The following is a 20,726-nucleotide window of genomic DNA, read 5'->3' as shown; positions in this document are numbered from 1 at the left end:
TTTATGCTGATTTTTGTGTATTGTTGCATCTGTATTCTTTTTGGGTGTAAAATCAAGTCACAGAGAACACCTTATTAAAATTTTAACTATGTTAACATCCCTCAGGGAATCTCAGAGATATAATTACTTTAAAGCAACTGGAGGAAACATAGTTCCTAAATTTTATAACTTTCTATTTTTTAAAAAGATGAAAGCAGTTAGATTCTGGTGTCCTATCAAAGAAATACTCATTCCTTTAAAATTTTGCATAGACTCTAACTCCAAATCAGTCCACCTCCATGACTTACTTTTCCTTTATGCATTTCCTAAACAAGGTAGTAGAATGTACTGGGGTCTATTCACTAGACATATGAAATCTTTATTTTATGGCATCTGGTAATGGTAACCTTTGCTCTAGAGTCCAGACCTTTTTTGCAGTAACTTCTTTTCTCACTCTGATAAAGCTGCTTCCGAGGACTTGAGCTGACTGAAGTCAATAGCAGAAGTGGGCAAAGAGCTTGAAACATTGCTGGGCAGTTAGTGACAATCAGAGTAGTGAGTCAAAATGCAAGGTGCTGCCACAGATTGTGGTGGCAGTGGTGTAGCAGCTACGATATGCGATGTGATAATGAGATGCGGAGGGACAGGGCTTCACACAGAGTGTCTGGGAGTTGGGGATATTTCTGTTTCCCCAAGGTCCTCCAGTGGAATGCAGTAATTATTAGAGGAATTTTGTCTTTCCTTTCTATTTACTTCCTCTCATCTTGCCTCTTCTGTGTGTAAATGGGACAGAGTTAGATTGGCTGCATTTCTACATCTGGTTTATTTTCTTTTAAGGCCCCTCCTTGGTTCAAGTCAGTACTGAAGATGGGGAGATGGTAAAATATTCCTGGTAGATTTGATAGCAACCACAGAGAAGTTTTGTTTTGTTTGTTTGTTTTTTAAATTAAGTGAGAAGTGGGGAAGCAGACAGACTCCCACATTTGCCCTGACCAGAATCTACCTGGCGAGCCTACTACAGGGCAGTGCTCTGCCCATCTGGGGCCTGTGCTCTGTTGCTCAGAAACAGAGCTATTTCAGCACCAAAGGCCATGGAGCCATCCTCAGCGAACCATATGAGCCATGGCTGCCGGCAGGGAAGAGAGAGAGAGAGAGAGAGAGAGAAAGAGAAGGGGAAGGGTGGAGAAGCAGATGGGTGCTTCTCCTGTGTGCCCTGATCAGAAATTGAACCTGGGACTTCCACACACCAGGCCAATGCTCTACTGCTGAGCCAGCTGGCCAGGGTGAGAAGTGTTGTTTTTGACATCCCTGTGCTTCTCTGGCCTAATTTTTTTTTCTCTCCCTCAGCTTTTGTCAGATTCTGTAGAGTAAATATGACTTATATTTGACCTGCTGAGCTTTTTGTCTAGTGTTGTTATTCTTTTGTTTTCAAGACAAGATGTATATACTATGTTAAAGTCTAGTTGATATTTCTAGTATCATACTTAGGTCTGAACAGCCACCAAAAGAGCAGACAGGTATATTAAAACTGAAGTTTTTCAAACTGGTATTCCCCTGGTAGAGAATACTGCTAAGGAATTAGGTTGCTATATGCTGGAGGCTACAGGCTATAAGAAGTATCCATCTCATAGTTTTAAATAGTCATCTTTCAGTATATGTTTATATATATACATATATGTATATATACATACACACACATGCACACATTATATTCTATCTTGGACTAGTTATAGCAGATGTATAAAAACAATACTAGAAACTGCTATGTATTGAGCTATGTGCCAGGTATTTTATGTATATTATTCTTCATCTTCACAGCTTCTTCTGGAGAATTCAACATCTCCATATCATTGATGAGTACAAATCTGACAAAGCCAGTTCTTCATCTTCTCCTCCACGTCCTTCCTCCTCCTCCTCCTCCTCCTCCTCCTCCTCCTCCAACTCCTTTTCCACCTGCACATTTTCCTCCTCCTCTTCCTTATTATGTCAGAGTCAAATTTCAAATGTCACTTTAACCCACCCTTTAAAGTCACTTATAAAAATAGTGTATTTGACAGCTTCCAGAATCTATCCTGTGTATGCTGAAAAATGAGATAAAATGTTTCTATTATCTGTAATTGTCTTCTGTTGTCTTTTCTTTTCTACACCTATCTGTTTAAAATTTATTTGAATTTGAAATCTGGAATGTACATGACATGGCCCTTGGTATTTAAATATATTTAAAATTGTCAGATGCTCATGCATCTCTTTTTTCAATCTTGGACTTTAAGATTTATTTTATTTTTAAGAAAATAAAAACAAATTTGAAATTGAATTGGTCTTATTTCCTCAGGTTTCTGTTGACATGGTATCTGGCCTCTGTGTTTTCTGGCTTTTTAAATTTCTCTTTAGATTTTAGATATAGTCACAGTTTTTATTTTTGTTGTCATTCCCACCCCTCCACAAGGCTCAGTTCATTTGGGATATTAGCATTTTTTCTCAGTTTTGATATATTATTTTAAGATAAACAGGACAGAGTTCCCTATACAAATACAGTATTTTGGTTTTTAAATTTTTTCTTTATGCTCTTTACCCTACAATGTCTTTCTTCCTTATTACCATAACTTGAGATGATATCATCAGAGTTTATTGTTTTCACAACCTATTCAACTTTAACTATATTCCTTGTTAGAATTTATGACTTTAGGGTCATCTCTATCTTCTCCCTGGCTTTTCTTCCTTCCTTCCTTTCTTTCTTTTTTATTATTATTAATCTTAGAACGAGGAGACAGAGAGAGAGAGGAAGGGGAGTGGGAAGGAACCGGAAGCATCAACTTGTAGTAGTTGCTTGTCATATGTGCCTTGACCAGGCAAGCCCGGGGTTTGAACCGATCTCAGCATTCCAGGTCAACACTTCATCCACTGCACCACCACAGGCCAGGCTGCCGGCCTTTTCTTGTATTAAGGGTTTACACCTCATAATATTCAAGTTTTCCTTCTTTGGAGACTGCAGTACAAACACTATAGTGATTTGGTCGTTTCTCTCATTTTAAAAACTAGGATCAGGTAATGGAAAGAGCTTAGTTTCTTTTACAGTCATGAGTTTGTTTTTACTACACTGATAACTGTGTGAACTTCAGCAATTTTCTTAATTTCTTCTGACTCTGAATTTCCTCATGTACCAAGTGGAGAAAGAGATTTCTGGAATTGTTGTGAATATTAGGAGAGAAAAATTGATGTGGAAATTTCTTTAACATAGTAAGAATCAATTACAGTATTTCTTCCTTTTCACTTTAACTAATTCTCCTTGTCTTTCAAAATAAACCCCAGAGTCAAAATAACTTTTGTTTTTCTCTTCTGTCTCTGAATACATGAAATTTTGGTAAATTATGTATCACAAAGTAATTATGACTTAGTGAATTATTTCCCTTATAGAAATTCTGAAATGATAGGTCAGAAGGTTTAAATAAATGGCTGGAAACACAGGGCAAATGATAGAAGAACTTTTTTCACACTGGAAGACTTCATAGCCTGGTAATTTGTGTGTCCGTTATTGCTTTATCTTCATAAACAGACCAAACAGCCAGTATGAACTTCACACCAAGTGTAGGTGTAGTAGATAGATCTCTCACTATTCTTTTAAAAAACTTTTTAAAAAATGTGTTAAAATATGCATATATGCATATCATAAAGCTTAGTAGTTAGCCATTTTCAAGTGTATAATTAAGTTGCATTAAGTACATTCATTTTGTTGTGCAACCATCACCACTGTGTATCTCCAGAATGTTTTCATCATCCCAAACAGAAACTCTGTCTCATTACACACTAACTCCACATGTTCCCCTTTCTCCAGCCCCTGGTGACCCCTTCTACTTTTTGCCTCTCTGAGTTTACCTATCAGGTTCTTTTGTATCTGACTGATTTCAACTTTCATCCATGCTGTAGCATGTTTCAGAATTTCATCCCTTTTTGTGGCTGAATAATATTCCATTATATGGATATATCACATTTTGTTTATCCATTTATTGGTTGATGCACAGTTTTTACTATCTTTTAAAGTGCTCTGGTATATAGAGCAAGGCTAATTTAAGTATCGTACCCATACACAACGCTATAGAGAAAATTCTTACCAGTATGAAACTTACATAATTGTAGCTTGTCAAATTTTCTTTTGCAATCTCTTAATGTAGCTGCATACTTTGATGTGATAGCAATCCATGTTTACTTGCTAAAAGATATCTAAAATGTCTGGAAACAGGAAAACTTATTTTTTTATTTTATTTATTTTATTTTATTTTTTTTAATTGATTTTAATTTATTGTGTTAACATAGATTCTGGTGTCGCCCCAAATAGGAAAACTTATTTTAAGATACTATTAGTGGCCCTGGCCAGTTGGCTCAGCGGTAGAGCGTCAGCCTGGCGTGCGGGGGACCCGGGTTCGATTCCCGGCCAGGGCACATAGGAGAAGCACACATTTGCTTCTCCACCCCCACCCCCTCCTTCCTCTCTGTCTCTCTCTTCCCCTCCCGCAGCCAAGGCTCCATTGGAGCAAAGATGGCCCGGGCGCTGGGGATGGTTCCTTGGCCTCTGCCCCAGGCCCTAGAGTGCTCTGGTCGCAGCAGAGCAACGCCCCGGAGGGGCAGAGCATTGCCCCCTGGTGGGCAGAGCGTCGCCCCTGGTGGGCGTGCCGGGTGGATCCAGGTCGGGCGCATGCGGGAGTCTGTCTGACTGTCTCTCCCTGTTTCCAGCTTCAGAAAAATACAAAAACAAAAAACAAAAAAAAAAGATATTATTAGTACGTTAGTTACAAGTAATATGCTTAATGTGTTTTTATTCAACCTCCGGACATGTTTTCAGGTGAAATAAGTCTAAATTTAAAGCAATAGATTCAATTGATTTTAGACTTTAGGGATGCTCAATATGTACTGTTTTCAAATTAATAACTACATTCATTGCTTTACCTTAAAAGGGTCTGGAGATTAAAGAGAAACATATTAATCCTTTTTTTTAAATTTTTATTTATTATTCATTTTTTAGAGATGAGAGAGAGAGACAGAGAGAGAGAGAGACAGACAGAGAGAGAGAGAGAGAGAGAAGGGGGGGGAGGAGCTGGAAGCATCAACTCCCATATGTGCCTTGACCAGGCAAGCCCAGGGTTTCGAACCGGCGGCCTCAGCATTTCCAGGTCGATGCTTTATCCACTGCGCCACCACAGGTCAGGCCAATCCTATTATTTGAAAATAACACAGACAGTCTAACCTGTGGTGGTGCAGTGGATAGAGCATCAATGCAGAACGCTGAGGTTGCCAGTGGAAACACTGGGCTAGCCTTGTCAAGGCACATACAACAATCAACAAGCAACCAGTGAACAACTAAAGTAAAGCAACTATGAGTCAATACTTCTTGCTCCTCCCTTCTCTCTCCTCTCTCTGTAAAATGAATGAATAAAACTTTAAAAAAGAAAATATAACAGACACACTAATTAAAAATATATCCTGCCTTAGCTGGATTGCTTGGTTGCTTAGAGCATCATCCTGAAGCACAGAGGTTGCTGGTTCGATCTCTGGTCAGGGCACATACAGGAACAACTTAATATTTTAGTCTCTCTTTCTTCCTCCCTCACTAAAATCAATAAGTAAAAATTTAAAAATATATATATATTTATCGTATGTTTCTAGACTTTTTAGACACCCTATATTTGTGTTCTGGTTTTTATCACATACTATTATGTCATTCTTGTTTTTGATAAATTATTCTAGGTAGTTTTTAAAATTCTGTATTATTTTATTATTGCTTAACTATTTTCATATTTAAGCAAAGTTTTTACTTATTTCTAATTTTTATGGAGCTATAAGCATATTTATATGAGTTATTTTTCTTGAGGTCATTTCTTTAAGATACAGTCCCTGAAATTCAGTTTGCCAATCAAAAATATGGCCAATTTAGTAGCCTTGATACATTAGTAGCTTATGTCCATATGAGTTGAAATGATTTGATATATCCCATAAACAATGTTTAATTTTAGGAGTTTAAGGAATATATTCTACACCTTAAAATACTTTAATTACAATTTAAAATTATTACCTGCAAAAAGCCTGTGTGCATGTGTGTGTGTGTAAGGTATAAATATTGACTTTAAAAAAGAAAGAAAGGAAAAGGAAAGAAAAATGTACCTAATTTTGTGTTTGGGTCTGTCTTCATCTAGCATTTAGGTTTTGCATTTTTTTTCTACCATATAACCAAACATTATAAACCCTAAAGGTCACATAACAACTAAGTGCTTTAGTTCACACCCTCTCTGGATACCAAGAGGTCTGACTTAACACCGTTGCTTACACTTTTATGCTGTTCCTGCACGCGCACACACACATACTTTCTCCATGAGTACACAGAATATTGGAACTGCACTCTAGTTTTAAAGGCTTCTCCCAGTGGGATGATGTTCAAGGAAAGGTGATAAAGAAATTTTTACTGACTTAGAATTGTGTGTAGGTCTTAAAAGTAGTAAGTGCAGGATTGGAATTTGTAAGTGACATTATCTAATCTCAGCTCTTTAAACCCTAAATGACATTTCTCAGCAAGTCTTTTCTCATATCTGTGCTTTAGCAGTTGTCATTTCTTTTGCTGAGAAGAGAAGAAAGAATTGTTCTGTTTTTTTTCATAATTCTAGTGGAGAAATGAGGAAAACCTCATTTTCCTCTAATTTAAATAATCCTTTTAAGCAAATTGGTTAAGAAATGCATGAAAGATTTCAAGCTATTCTGAAAATTAGGATTTTTTTTTTTTTCATTTTTCCGAAGCTGGAAACGGGGAGGCAGTCAGACAGACTCCCGCATGCGTCCGACCGGGATCCACCCAGCATGCCTACCAGGGGGCGATGCTCTGCCCATCTTGGGGCGTCACTCTGTCACATCCAGAGCCATTCTAGCGCCTGAGGCAGAGGCCATAGAGCCATCCTCAGCGCCTGGGCCATCTTTGCTCCAGTGGAACCTCTCTGCGGGAGGGGAAGAGAGAGACAGAGAGGAAGGAGAGGGGGAGGGGTGGAGAAGCAGATGGGCGCCTCTCCTGTGTGCCCTAGCCGGGAATCGAACCTGGGACTCCTGCATGCCAGGCCGACGCTCTACCGCTGAGCCAACCGGCCAGGGCCCTGAAAATTAGGATATTATTTCATCTTCCTTTATGCTTTCAGTTTCCTCCCCTACCCCCAACATATATATACAATTAAGCACTCAAAGGGGGTAAAGTAAAAAAAGGCAGAAAACTTATGTTCAAAAGTTTTAAATCTTGGCCCTGGCCGGTTAGCCTGGCGTGCGGGGGACCCGGGTTCGATTCCCGGCCAGGGCACATAGGAGAAGCGCCCATTTGCTTCTCCACCCCCCCTCCCTCCTTCCTCTCTGTCTCTCTCTTCCCTTCCCGCAGCCAAGGCTCCATTGGAGCAAAAGATGGCCCGGGCGCTGGGGATGGCTCCTTGGCCTCTGCCCCAGGCGCTAGAGTGGCTCTGGTCGCGGCAGAGCGATGCCCCGGAGGGGCAAAGCATCGCCCCCTGGTGGGCAGAGCTTCGCCCCTGGTGGGCGTGCCGGGTGGATCCAGGTCGGGTGCATGCGGGAGTCTGTCTGACTGTCTCTCCCCGTTTCCAGCTTCAGAAAAATACAAAAAAAAAAAAAAAAAAGTTTTAAATCTTGCCTGACCTGTGGTGGTGCAGTGGATAAAGCGTTGACCTGGAAATGCTGAGGCCGCCGGTTCAAAACCCTGGGCTTGCCTGGTCAAGGCACATATGGGAGTTGATGCTTCCTGCTCCTCCCCCCTTCTCTCTCTCTCTGTCTCTCTCTCCTCTCTCTCCCTCTCTGTCTCTCTCTCTTTCTCCTCTCTAAAAATGAATAAATAAAATAAAAATAAAATTTAATAAAAAAGTTTTAAATCTTTTTCAGCCTTAGACTCTATATTTTTTAAATCTCTAAATATTGGACATAATTTTACATTTTTTCTAGGTGCTGGGGATACAGTAGTTAGCAAGAATTTTTGCTATTATGATGCTTACATTTTAGTCAGAGGAAAGACAGGAAACAAGTAAACAAATGAATATGTTGGCATGTGCTTTCAAGAAAATGAAACAGTATGTTATAATAGCAAATGTGGGTACTATTCTAGATTGGCCAATTAAGGAAGGCCTCTCTAAGTAGGGAACTTTTGAGCTGACACCTAGACCTGAATTACAGCCCTAGAAAAATCTAGGGTGAGGGTATTCCAGGCAGAGGGGAAAGCTAGATACATACCCTAATGTAAAAATGCCGTTGGCAGATTAACAGAACAGAAGGAAGGCTTACGTGGCCGGAACCTAGTAAGTGAATAAATTGTTGAAAGGTGCTAGATCATGTAAGAACTTGTAATACCTAGTGAAGATTTTAGATTTTATTCTATGTGAAAAGAGAAATTGTGGGAAAGCATTAATAAGAAGCACAATGTGATTTTATTTATTGGTAGAAGGAGAGAGCCTTATATAATGCAAAAATTTAGCACTGAGAAAACGTGGATGCATATTCAATAAAGTACCTTGGATAGTAATTCTTTTCACTCATGAGAACCAGTTTTCTCCTCTATAAAGATGAAGATGATAATATTTGCCTACCTTCCAGGGCTGTCAAGAATTTTATAATCAGAAAGAATTTTCTGATAAATATCTAAGCTAAATAAATTCTCATAAGGAAACTGAGGCTCAGCCAGGTTAAGCAATTTATCTTCAGATAGCAGCGATAGAGCTAGTGGTAAACAACAGTATGTTGTTTTTGTTTTGTTTTCCTAAATGCCATACTGTGTAGCTAGCATGTCAAATGAAATTAGCAATAGAATGAAAAGGGATTTTGTAAACCTTAAAGTATCATACATAATAATAAAAAACATAATTGTTTTCAGGATACTCTACCCTGAGAAAACAAAGCAATCATAACAGATCAATTATTTGGGGAGGAAGTGCTAGTAAACAAGTTGTGTTGGTATCTCTAATGCTTTGTCTAGAAGTCACCACTACCATGCATCCTCAGTGGAAACTAGGGTTGAAATCCAGTGAAGAGAAAATAGAAGTTATTGTGAAAATGGGAAATAGCACAAAAATTTTGTTCTATCTCTGTTATGGATTGTGTATTTGTGACCCTCAAAAATTCAGATATTGAATCCCTAATCCCCAATATGTTGGCGTTTGGAGATGGGCCTTTGGAACGTAATTAGATCATGTAGGTGGGGCACTCATGATGGAATTAGTGATCTTATATGAAGAGAAATTAGGGAACTTACCTCTCTCTCTGCTCTCTACCACGTGAGAAGACAGCTGTCTGCAAACCAGAAAGCAGGTTCTCACCAGACATCTGATCTACCAGCATCTTGATCTTGGACTTCCCAGTCTCCAGAACTATGAGAAATAAATATCCATTGTTTCAGCCACCTACTCTATGGTAATTTGCTATAGCAGTCCAAACTAAAATATTTTCCTTTAGTGTCTTTACTAGAAGTAAAGTTTCCAAGGTAAAGGAAGCTATAGTGTAGAAATATAGTTAAGGGTAGAGCCTTGGCACTCTTTCATTTTAGCAACCATTTTCCTGGATTAGAGTAGAAATGATGATGTCACAATGGGACGTCTAGTGGTATTGTAATAATTATAAAGTTGAAATCTCACTGCTTTCTTAGTAACTTCTGGATTAAAAAAACAAGTATTTTCTTCCAAAAGTATTCAATTAATTAAGCTGTCATTAGAAAATATTGATATGTTTCAAGGAACAAAAATGTATATATATATTTGGAGCAAAATGAAGATGTTTAAATATACTTATTCCTGAAACATAAAGAAAGAAACTTTTTTTATTAAAAAAAAAAAAAAAACCCTCTAGAGGAGATTTTTCAGATGGCCTGAAAGAAATGTAGGAATACTCCACCATCTTGGGTCTCTTTCTTCAATCCCAGGTTTTAGAATATCTGACCTTGAGTATAAGAAGAAACAAAATGTCTTAGCTTTTTTTTTTTTTTTTTTTTTTTTGAGAGGTGGGAAGGCAGAGACCAACTCCAATATGCACCCCGACCAAGATCCACCTGGCAAGCCCACTAGGGGGCAATGCTCTGCCCATCTGGGCCCCTTGCTCTATTGCAACCAGAGCCATCTTTTAGTGCCTGAGGTGAAGGCCATAGAGCCATCCTCAGTGCCTGTGGCCGACTCACTGTAATCTAGCCATGGCTTCAGGAGGAGAGAAGAAGAGAGAGAGAAGTGAGAGGGGGAAAGGTGGACAAGCAGATGGACACTTCTCCCGTGTTACCTGACTGGGAATTGAACCCAGGACATCCACATGCCGGGCCGATGCTCTACCCCTGAGCCAACCAGCCAGGGCCGAAGATTTCTTAGCTTTAATAAACATTTTTATTCATGCATCAGCCTCTTCTGTGGCAAGACCCCAAGGAAGTAACTAATACTGAAATTCAATGTTATAATAAAAGCTTAAGTTGTCATATTGGCTTGTTTTATTAGAGAGAATTGTGTAGTCTCTTAGCTCACTGAATGTGTGTGATTCTTGGGACATCATAGGAGCCTCACTTTTTCAGGTCTAATAAAAGTTCAGTTTATTATCTATTGATTGGAGAGAGAGGAGAGAGAAAGAGAAAGAGGGAGGAGGAGTAGGAAGCACCAACTCATAGTTGCTTCTCCTATGGGCCTTGACAAGCCAAGCAAGCCCAGAATTTAGAACTGGCAACCTCAGCATTCCAGGTCAACGCTCTATCTACTGCACCACCACAGGTCAGGCCTGAAAGTCCAGTTTAGGGAAAAAGATGAGATACAGAGAAATGGACTGTATCAGTAGCGGACATGCTGAGGACATGGAGTCTAGTCCAAGTCCTACCACTAAATCACTGTGAAATAACCTATTTTACTGCCCTTTCTTGAGCTTCTGTTCCCCCAAAGGGGAGAAATTTACAGAGGAAGGAGAAGAATCAAATCAGGTTCATTGAATTGGAGGAAATATGATGTTCTGTGTAATGGCCACTGCCAGATGAAATGGCAGATTATCTCAAAGCATTTGTACAGGAAGGAGGCTTGAGGCGAATGATCAGTCAGGAAATGATCATGGGAACAAATTATGGTCTTTTTCTTTAGCATCTATCAGATCAAACTCTAACTCAGTTGAAAACCAAACTAACAAAGTAACCAAACAAAAACACTATAAGCAAACTTGCTGGGAACTAAATAGGAGGGACAGAAAACCAATTTAAAGGTTCCTCATTAGTTTATTTTCATACGGGATTTGCAGCGACTTCAGGGAATTAGAATTAGAAGTAAAGAGAGATGCCAGGCAATTATCTCATTAATTACACATACAGTGTTTGTTGGGCACTCAGAGGCATCAGTTACCATGCCAATGAGTGCTACTGCACACACTTATGTTTGCCCACCACATGTAACCAGGAGACTTTGGTATCTGTTAAGACACAAATGGATGCTTTGAATATTCAGTCATACTCTAAAACATACACAAGCACTGAACTTTTTATTTTATATGTAATGGTTTTCCATTAATTTTTTTGGATTTCAGACTTAGAGTTTTAACCTCTTGCTCATGGACAAACATAATATTTGTCACATTAACATCACATTGAATATTAAAAACAACAAAACTCTGTCACAGAATCTAAGGTGATCATTTGTTGCAAATTATATTCATGATATTAACACTAAATCTTACGACAAAATCGATTTTCTGGGACTTATCTACTCTTTATTTTGTTTCATTTATAGAGGCGATTCCTTTACCATATAAACTCCTTCATTTCAGTGTCAGGATCCACAGAGGAAAGAATCTTTTCTCTGTTCTGTGAGTGGTCTGGGCTGTGGAAAGGGTATAGCCAATTTAACTTTACCTTAAGCTTGTTTCCCTAAGATCTGTTTTGTTTTTTCTTGTCATATGCAAGTTTGATGAGGACTTAGAAAATGGGAGTTTAGTGGAGGGAAGAAAATATAGCCATAGGCTTAATAATAATTTATGTATTAAATAATAATGAAAAAGATAACTATTTTCATAGCAGTACTAAGCTTTTTTTCCTCCAAAGTTATCTGAATACCTATCAGGTGCTCCATCCAATCCAGGAGGAAACTGTAATGGAAGGTAGAGATGTAATATTTATCCTATCTGTTTCATGTTATAAGAATGAAATTAGAGATATATAGGTCAATTCTAGGAAATGCTCCATTCCACAAACAATATATCTCTAGAATTAAAGCTTAGAAGAGAGAATTTGGAGTGTGTGGTTGTTTTAGTCCACTTGGACTGTTATAATTAAGTACCATAGACTGAGTTGCTTAAACCACATACATTTATGTCTCACAGTTCTCGAGACTGGCAAGTTCAAGATCAAGTTGCTAGAAGACATAGTTCCTAGTGAGAGAACCTTATTCTTCCTTCCTTCCTTCCTTCCTTCCTTCCTTCCTTCCTTCCTTCCTTCCTTCCTTCCTTCCTTCCTTCCTTTCCCTTTCTTTCTTTCTTTCTTTCTTTCTTTCTTTCTTTCTTTCTTTCTTTCTTTCTTTCTTTCTTTCTTTCTTTCTTTCTTTCCAGAGCAGAGAGAGGGATACATAGAGACAGACAGACAGGAACGGAGAGAGATGAGAAGCATCAATCATTAGTTTTTCGTTGCGACACCTTAATTGTGCATTGATTGCTTTCTCATATGTGCCTTGACCGTGGGGCCAGAGCAGGCTGAGTAATTCCTTTGCTCAAGCCAGTGACCTTGGGTCCAAGCTGATGAGATTTGCTCAAACCAGATAAGCCTGCACTCAAGTTGGTGACCTCAGAGTCTCAAACCTGGATCCTCCGCATCCCAATCTGATGCTCTATACACTGCACCACTGCCTGCTCAGGCAGGAGAACCTTGTTCTTGTCATTTTGTCCTCACATGGTGGAGGGAGACTGAGCCCTGGCCTCTTCTTGCAAAGACACTAATTCCATCCTTAGTGAGGGTTCTACCCTAATGACCTCATCTAGACCTAATTATCTCCTAAAGGCCCCACCTCCTAATACCATCACAGTGAGGATTGGAGCTTGAACATATAAAATTTTGAGGGGGACATAGACATTCAATCCATAATAATGATAAAAAGATTATAAAGAATAAATATTTGACCAAGACACTGGATCTCTCTCTCTCTCTCTTTTTTGCATCTTTCTTACCTTTTTTTTCATCATCTTTAATCTCTCTTTTAGAACTCGCTCAAAAGTTTCCTCAATAAGGATTTTTACTGGATTGGTCTAAGGAAGAATTCTGATTGGAGGTGGGAAGATGGATCAGCCCTAAACACCCCAAGGTAAGGGCTTCAAAGAAGAGGGAGGGAGAGATTATATGAACTAGATCAAAAATAGTAGATGGAGAAGAGAGGAAAGAGTAAGGAAATAGGAAACAGGGAAGGGAATAAACAGGATAAGGACAAAAAATGATGACATTTTAGAGAGGTTAATGAGAAGTTTTTATTCTGCTGTGTTTTGGATGCTAAGAGAAATGGGGCCTAAAGAAGGTAAAAGAATTTGCTTATTTTTTTCTCCTTTTATGCCTTACAACTTTTTTACTCTGTATGTCACTCTGATTTTTCTGATTTCTTACAGAATTATTTCAAACAGCATGGTACAGAAGTGTGGTGCCCTCAATGAAAATGGTCTCCAGGCCTCTAGCTGTGAAGTTCCTTTACAATGGGTCTGTAAGAAGGTCAGACTTTGATAGTTGTCAGTTCTGTTGTATGGCTCCCTAAGAAGAGCGAGTCGCCTCTGGGGTCATCCTGGATAGCCATGAGTATATGCTTAGTGAATGCTGAAACTTCTAGGATATGGCACTAGATGTAAGATCAATGCAGCTTCCACTGAAGGCTTATTGCTGCACTCTCTTTGAGAGTATTTAGCTGTTATCTTGACACATAAAGTTTGTTTTTTAATATTCCTCATTCTTGTTACTAATTCTGCCTCCTTCATCTCCACCCTCACCATTTCTATCAAAAATTTACCCTTTGTTTATTATATTCTGAGCTGATCTGATGAAATCTGTGCAAATGTATACTACTGCTAATGTATTAGAGGGTACTTATGTGTGCTAATGGGTTGACATGTTATGTCTCCCTGATAATATATTTTTATCCTAATAGTGGCCCTTTGCAAATAAAGCTTTATTCTAAAGAATATTGCTAATGGTGAGAAAATAAGTTGTGAAAAGAGAAGGAGAGCAGCGTGGGGCTTTCTTTACACTTACCTAACGACCTGGCCTGGACTGAATTTAGTTTTGCTGAATATGCATAAACCAATGTGTAACCATCTCTTTTCCATGTTGGAAATGTGTGATTTGCATGTTAATTTACCACAGTGGTCAATCTGATAAGCCATTTTTATAGGAGAAGATTTATGTGATTAATCCTCAGATAATTTTAGGCACAAATGCCTCAAAATTGAGAAAAAAACTTTATTATTTTTTCTTAGTCAAGTTTAGACCTAAATAAGGATAGAAGGTACCACTTAAAGGTACAAGAGGGAGTAGGGAAGGGGACCACAATTTTGTACTGCTGATGATACCGTATTGTAATCTGTTTACTCGTCTTGTTCTTTGTAGATTTTTTTAGGACATGGACTCTATCTTTTCCACCGCTGTATCCCAAACACCTATAACAGTGTTTTTTTTTATCAGTGAATATTAAATAAATGAAGGGATTAATTAAAAAATAAGAATTTAAAATTTTTTATTCTAGTTGTATCTGTTAGCCCATTAATTAACTAGAGGGGTTAGGTTATAATGTTCATAGAAGTAAGTAGTGGAAATCAACTCTATCTCCTTATGAACTCTCACTTTGTGTTCTGGGGCTGAAGGGTAACCCCTGGGTTAAGGATGTGATGATGATAGTGATTACACTTAGACCATAACTTCAAGGTGCACGATCTCATTTCCTTATTCAAAGAGAAGTAGAGCCTGCAGAAGCCTCCTAGTTTCTCCCTGAGCAGGAAGGGTCTGTACAGCTCTCCGCTGTGGCCGGGTTCAGTTTCTCCCCGAGCAGGAAGGGTCTGTACAGCTCTCCGCTGTGGCCGGGTTCAGTTTCTCCCCGAGCAGGAAGGGTCTGTACAGCTCTCCGCTGTGGCCGGGTTCGGTTTCTCCCCGAGCAGGAAGGGTCTGTACAGCTCTCCGCTGTGACCGGGTTCGGTTTCTCCCCGAGCAGGAAGGGTCTGTACAGCTCTCCGCTGTGGCCGGGTTCGGTTTCTCCCCGAGCAGGAAGGGTCTGTACAGCTCTCCGCTGTGACCGGGTTCGGTTTCTCCCCGAGCAGGAAGGGTCTGTACAGCTCTCCGCTGTGACCGGATTCGGTTTCTCCCCGAGCAGGAAGGGTCTGTCAGCTCTCCGCTGTGGCCGGGTTCAGTTTCTCCCCGAGCAGGAAGGGTCTGTACAGGTCTCCGCTGTGACTGGGTTCAGCCCTCTTGGAGGGATTTTTACCACCCATTATCTGAATGAGATCAAATTCTTCACTGCTTTGTCTTCCTTAATGGTGTTACATTAGACATAGCATACTTCCTAGGCATTTATTTATTCTTTAGATTTATTTATTAGGGGATAGGATCAGTGATTGACTCAATTATTTTACCTTTGCCTGATAGAAGAAAGTTTAGTAAAACTGAAAAGGAAACATTTTCTATCAGCCCTTGCACTCCACAGTTGATCCCTTTGTTGAACATTATATTAAACTTTTTAAAGATATGCAGTGTTTGGAATAAAACATTTATTAAAGATAATAGCCCTAGCCGGTTGGCTCAGTGGTAGAGCGTCGGCCTGGCGTGCAGGAGTCCCGGGTTCGATTCCCGGCCAGGGCACACAGGAGAAGCGCCCATCTGCTTCTCCACCCCTCCCCCTCTTTTTTTCTATTTCTTTCTTCCCCTCCTGCAGCCAAGGCTCCACTGGAGCAAAGTTTTCCCGGGCGCCGAGGATGGCTCCGTGGCCTCTGCCTCAGGCGCTAGAGTGGCTCTGATTGCGGCAGAGCAACGCCCCCTGGTGGGCATGCCAGGGGTGGATCCTGGTCCGGCGCATGTGGGAGTCTGACTGCCTCCCTGTTTCCAACTTCAGAAAAATACAAAAAAAAAAAAAAAAAAAAAGATAATAAAAGCACTCACAAAATGAGAATGAAGCAAATCCAGACAGGGAAAAACTTAGAGGTCACAGCAATATGGTATCTGAGGGCTCAGAAGGAAAACTGAAAATATGACTATATAATCCTTGAAATGTAGCAAAAACTTGAACTCTTGTCCATTTTGTTTTTATTACAGTGATTGGAGTGAATCAAACTCCTTGGTTCAAGATGTCACCATCTTAATGAGTCCATATGTGCCTTTCTAATGTGTATTTATTACCTGTATTCCTGTACCCCACTTCCATTGCCCTTTCCTCCTTTAAGAACAGACTTTGATGTTTGATATATTTCTTGAGTTTGTTTGCATCCTTTTAAAATATGTAATTTTATTCTGTATTTGTTTCATATTTAGTTTAATGTTTTCTCTATATATCTCACTGTTACTTCTTCCACTAGCATTATGTTTTGAGATCTTCCATGTTGCACTATGCACATGTACTCATTGTAGCAGCTGCATAGTTTCCATTTTATGTACCCATTCTCTTGATGATGGACACCTAGTTTGTCTTTGTTCCCTACTATCACAAACAATGGGATGAATGCTCTCTTATATTCCTACTCCCAAGTCTTCCCCATCTCAGGAGATGGCCCCACCATCCACTGATTCCAAACTGAAGAATAGTGTGATGTCTTCCTTTTTTAAATTTACTACAGCAACAATATTTCTCATCTCTACTACCAAAGTATATCCCAAATCTCACCATTTCTCTCCATCTTCACTTTTTAACTCTAGTCCAAGCCACTCTTGTTTACCTAGCTTATTGTGACAACTTCTTTTGTTATCCCCCCCCTTTAAAAAGTTTTATTGAGGTACAATTGACACACACTGAACTGAATATATTTAAAGAGTAAAATTTGCCAAGTTTGACATATGTATATATGTCACTTGTGAGTCTGTCACCATTATCAAGATAGTGACTATTGGCCCTGGCCAGTTGGCTCAGTGGTAGAGTGTAGACCCAACATGTGGAAGTCCCAGGTTTGATTTCCAGTCAGGGCACACAGGAGAGGCATCCATCTGCTTCTCCACCCCTCTCCCTCTTGCTTCTCTCTCTCTCTTCTCCACTCCTCCTGCAGCAATGGCTCAATTAGAGCGAGTTGGCCCCGGGTGTTAAATGGCTCTGGTTGCAATGGAACAAGGGCTCCAGTTGGGCAGAGCTTTGCCCCCTAGTGGGCCTGCTGGGTGAATCTCGGTAGGGCTGCATGTGGGAATCTGTCTCTGCCTCCCCTCTGGAAAAAAAAAAAAAGGATAGTGACTATCAATTCTCCTGAAAAGTTTTCTCATGCCTTTTATTAATTCCTCCCTCTCTCTTCTCTATCACTTAGCACTCCCCCGCCCCCAGACAACCCCTGATCTACTTTCTGGCACCATCTTGTAGAGTTTTACAGTACATAGAGTTTTACAAAGTCATTATGAGCATCATCATTTTGATATTCATTCACGTTGTTGTGTGTATATCAATAGCTTCCTCCTTCTTATTGCTAATATTCTATTATATGGATGTGTCATAATTTGTTTATTCATTCACTTGCTGATGGACATTTAGAGTGTTTCTAGTTCTTGGCTGTTAAAAATAAAGCTGTTTGAACATTTGGGAACAAATCTTTTTATGGACAAAGGCTTTCTTTCCTCTTTAGTAAATGCTTAGGAGGTGGAATGGCTGGGTCATATGGTATGTTTAACTTTTTAGGAAACTGCCAAACTCTTTCCAAAGTGGTTGTACCATTTTATATTCCAGCTAGAAGTGTGTGAGAGTTCCATTCTCTTCACATCCTCAACAACACTTGCTATAGGGAGTCTCTTTAATTTTAGTCATTCTAGTAGATACGTAGTGGTATCATATTGTGGTTTTAATTACCATTTTCTTAAAGATTACTGGTGTTGAGAGCATCTTTACATGTGCTTGTATGCCAGTCATATATTTTTCTTCAGTGAAAGATCTGTTGAAATATTTTATCCATTTATTTGTTTGCTTGTTATTGAATTTTCAGTTTTATAAAAAATATATTCTGGATACACGTTCTTATCAGATATACACATTGAAAATATTTTTTTCTTAGTCTATGACTTGTTTTTTTCATTTTTATTAACAGTGTGTTTCAAAGAAGAGATGTTTTGTTAATTATTATGCAGTTTTTGTTTTTCACAATTGTTTTATCTGTTCTAAGTCCTATAATATTTTTTCTATAGATTTTAGATAAATATCTTATTTATATGTTATTTTGTATATGGATAAATATATCAGGGAGAACTTCTGGGACAGTGGGTATTTTCAAATAGGCCCACTAATTTAAACTTTCTAGCAATATATGAGTTAAAGTGCCTATTTCTCTATACTTTCATCAAGCACAGATGAAGTAAACCATAATCTTCTCATGTTCACGATGACTTTCTACTCCTGGCTCTCTGTCCTCCAAGGGTGACGATGAGTTTTTACTTAGGAGAAGGTCTTTCAGGTTCTTCACATTAGATCAGCTGGAAGACAGATCTTTCCCTTGCTAGTCAGTAAGAATCTTCTCTCATAGCAAAACATTGATTATAATAAAGTCTATATTTTCATATTAGTACTGAGATAGTATTTCCATATTAGTATGAGATGGTGAAGGAAATAAAGGGGCACACAGGAAAGGGTAAGAAAATGATGTGACAAAAGCTGAAGAAAGTGTGATTTTCAAGGTGGAAGGAACATTCGTCAGTATAAAATACTAAAGAAATGTAAAGTAACAATGAGCAAAGAGCATTCAGGGAAATTGTCAATGTAAAGGTCATTGTTCATCTTTCATTGGTGTGTTGGTGACATATGAAATAAAGAGGAAATAAGGAAGTGGAAACAATGAGTTTAGAAGTCTCTTTTAAGAATTTTGTTATGGCAGGAAGGAAAGAGATAATATCTAAAGAAAGAGTTATAGGTAGGGCCAATGTATTTTTACATAAATATAGGAGAATAGCTCATGTTTATAACTTGAGGTAAAAAATTCAGTTGAAAGGGAGAGATTAAAAATGCATGCAAGCCCAAGATCCTTGAGGCAGCAGATGAATATGAGAGCCAAAGCACAGGTGGAATCAATAACCTGGGGTGGAGAGAGTGCCCGTGCCCATGGAGAAGGGGTGGGGTGAGGAGTCCGATAAGTTGGAAAGTGATAGGGAAAAACACGTAGACTGTTCTTTGTTGTGAACCAGCGCGACTTGTAATTTTGCAGGTCTTGGGTGGGAACGGAGGATTAGAAAATAAACACAGAAATAAAAAGGATGAGATCGGGAGGACCCATTGCCAAGCTGATGGCTTGCAAGAGTGAGTTTTCAGCCTGAAGAAGCTTAATTTATAGGGCATAGAGCAAAGCCATTAGCAAATCAAAGAGATCTCTGATACAAAGTTATATTTCTGAGGCAAACAAAGAATTCTCCCAAGTGCAGAAAACCCTGTACCATGTATAACATCTTAACTTCACAAAACTTCACAAAAGGGTAAAAAGAAACCTGTCTCCAGTCTCTTTGAGGGACATGGGGGATGGGAGGAGTAGAAACTGCCAAATCACAGCTAACATGGAGCTGTCGGCAAGGGCATGTAAATTGCCTTTACCAACTTAAACAATCAGAGGTTGTGAGAAAGAGCTTAGCCTTTAGCAACTTAATCAAGCAAGTGAGGTGGGGGTATGGGCAGCAAGAACCCTGTCAGCTTACTGCCAGTCCCCCACACCTCTGTCCCCCACAAATCTAAACTGCTCGACCTGGAACACTGAGGTCACTGGTTCAAAACCCCGGGCTTCCCTGGTCGAGGCACATATGGGAGTTGATGCTTTCTGCTCCTCCCTCCCTTCTCTCTCTCTCTCTCTCTCTCTCTCTCTCTCTCTCTCTCTGTGTGTCTCCTCTCTCGAAAATAAATAAATAAATAAATCTAAAATCTAAACTGCAAGGACTCTGTCAGCTTGCAGTCTCCCACAGTTCTTGCCTGGTGAACTCAATTTTCTCAGTGAAATAGAAGACAGGGTCACATGCTAAGAATGAAGGAGGAAGTGATAAGTTTGGAATGTATGGCCATCACAATTTTGGCATTTCTTTCCGCAAAGGGAAAAGAGAAACATCTGCTTAGAGACACAGTAATGTTGGTCAGCACCTACAGCTCAGGTGAGGCAAGAGGCCTTGCAGTTTTAGTGATTTCATTCTGCACTATTGCATGATTACTGACAACATCCTGTGTCAGACTAGTAATAACAGAGAAGTCAAATGGTAGGAATGATGAAGAGTGGGATTTTACAGGGTGGTTTCAACGGAGAAAAAAGGTGTCAGGAAACAGAAGTAGCCAGAAATAGATAATAAATCCAAAGAGTAGGGGGCCCTGAAGTGAGGAACATGCTGGATAGAAAAGATTTAGGATTAATAGTATAGGAACATTTTTGTTCATATAGCCCATTTCTCTATAATAGATTTCTAACAGTGAGAGTCATAGGCCAAAATGTATACCAAATTTAAAATGTTACCAGATACTACCTGATTACTTTATGAAAAGACCAGTTTTATCCCCACTAGCAATGGAAGACAGTCCTGGTGCTCCCCTGACCCCCTTCTTAGTTCCACTTGTTCTCAATGTTTTAAATTT

General features: G+C 39.3%; 1 protein-coding gene across 10 annotated transcripts in view; it reads left to right on the top strand.

Annotated features, from left to right (window-relative positions):
* KLRG1 (killer cell lectin like receptor G1) overlaps positions 1-16,460 on the top strand; it is a 39,259-nt gene extending 22,799 nt beyond the window's left edge. For 9 of the 10 annotated variants that reach the window (XM_066263724.1, XM_066263790.1, XM_066263779.1 and 6 more), the window contains 2 exons: positions 13,189-13,289; positions 13,585-14,666. In XM_066263724.1, coding sequence (XP_066119821.1) covers positions 13,189-13,289; positions 13,585-13,696 — 213 coding nt within the window. In that variant the 3' untranslated portion in view covers positions 13,697-14,666. Of the gene's footprint in view, positions 1-13,188; positions 13,290-13,584; positions 14,667-16,264 lie in introns of those variants that run through there. The other variant, XM_066263760.1, reaches the window with a different exon arrangement.
* The last annotated feature ends 4,266 nt before the right edge of the window (positions 16,461-20,726 follow it).

The sequence above is a fragment of the Saccopteryx bilineata genome, chromosome 1 (genome assembly GCF_036850765.1).
Source record: "Saccopteryx bilineata isolate mSacBil1 chromosome 1, mSacBil1_pri_phased_curated, whole genome shotgun sequence".
NCBI classification, from domain to species: Eukaryota; Metazoa; Chordata; class Mammalia; order Chiroptera; family Emballonuridae; genus Saccopteryx; species Saccopteryx bilineata.
Note: the sequence above shows the minus strand (reverse complement) of the source record. Positions and strands in the feature narration are given on the sequence as shown.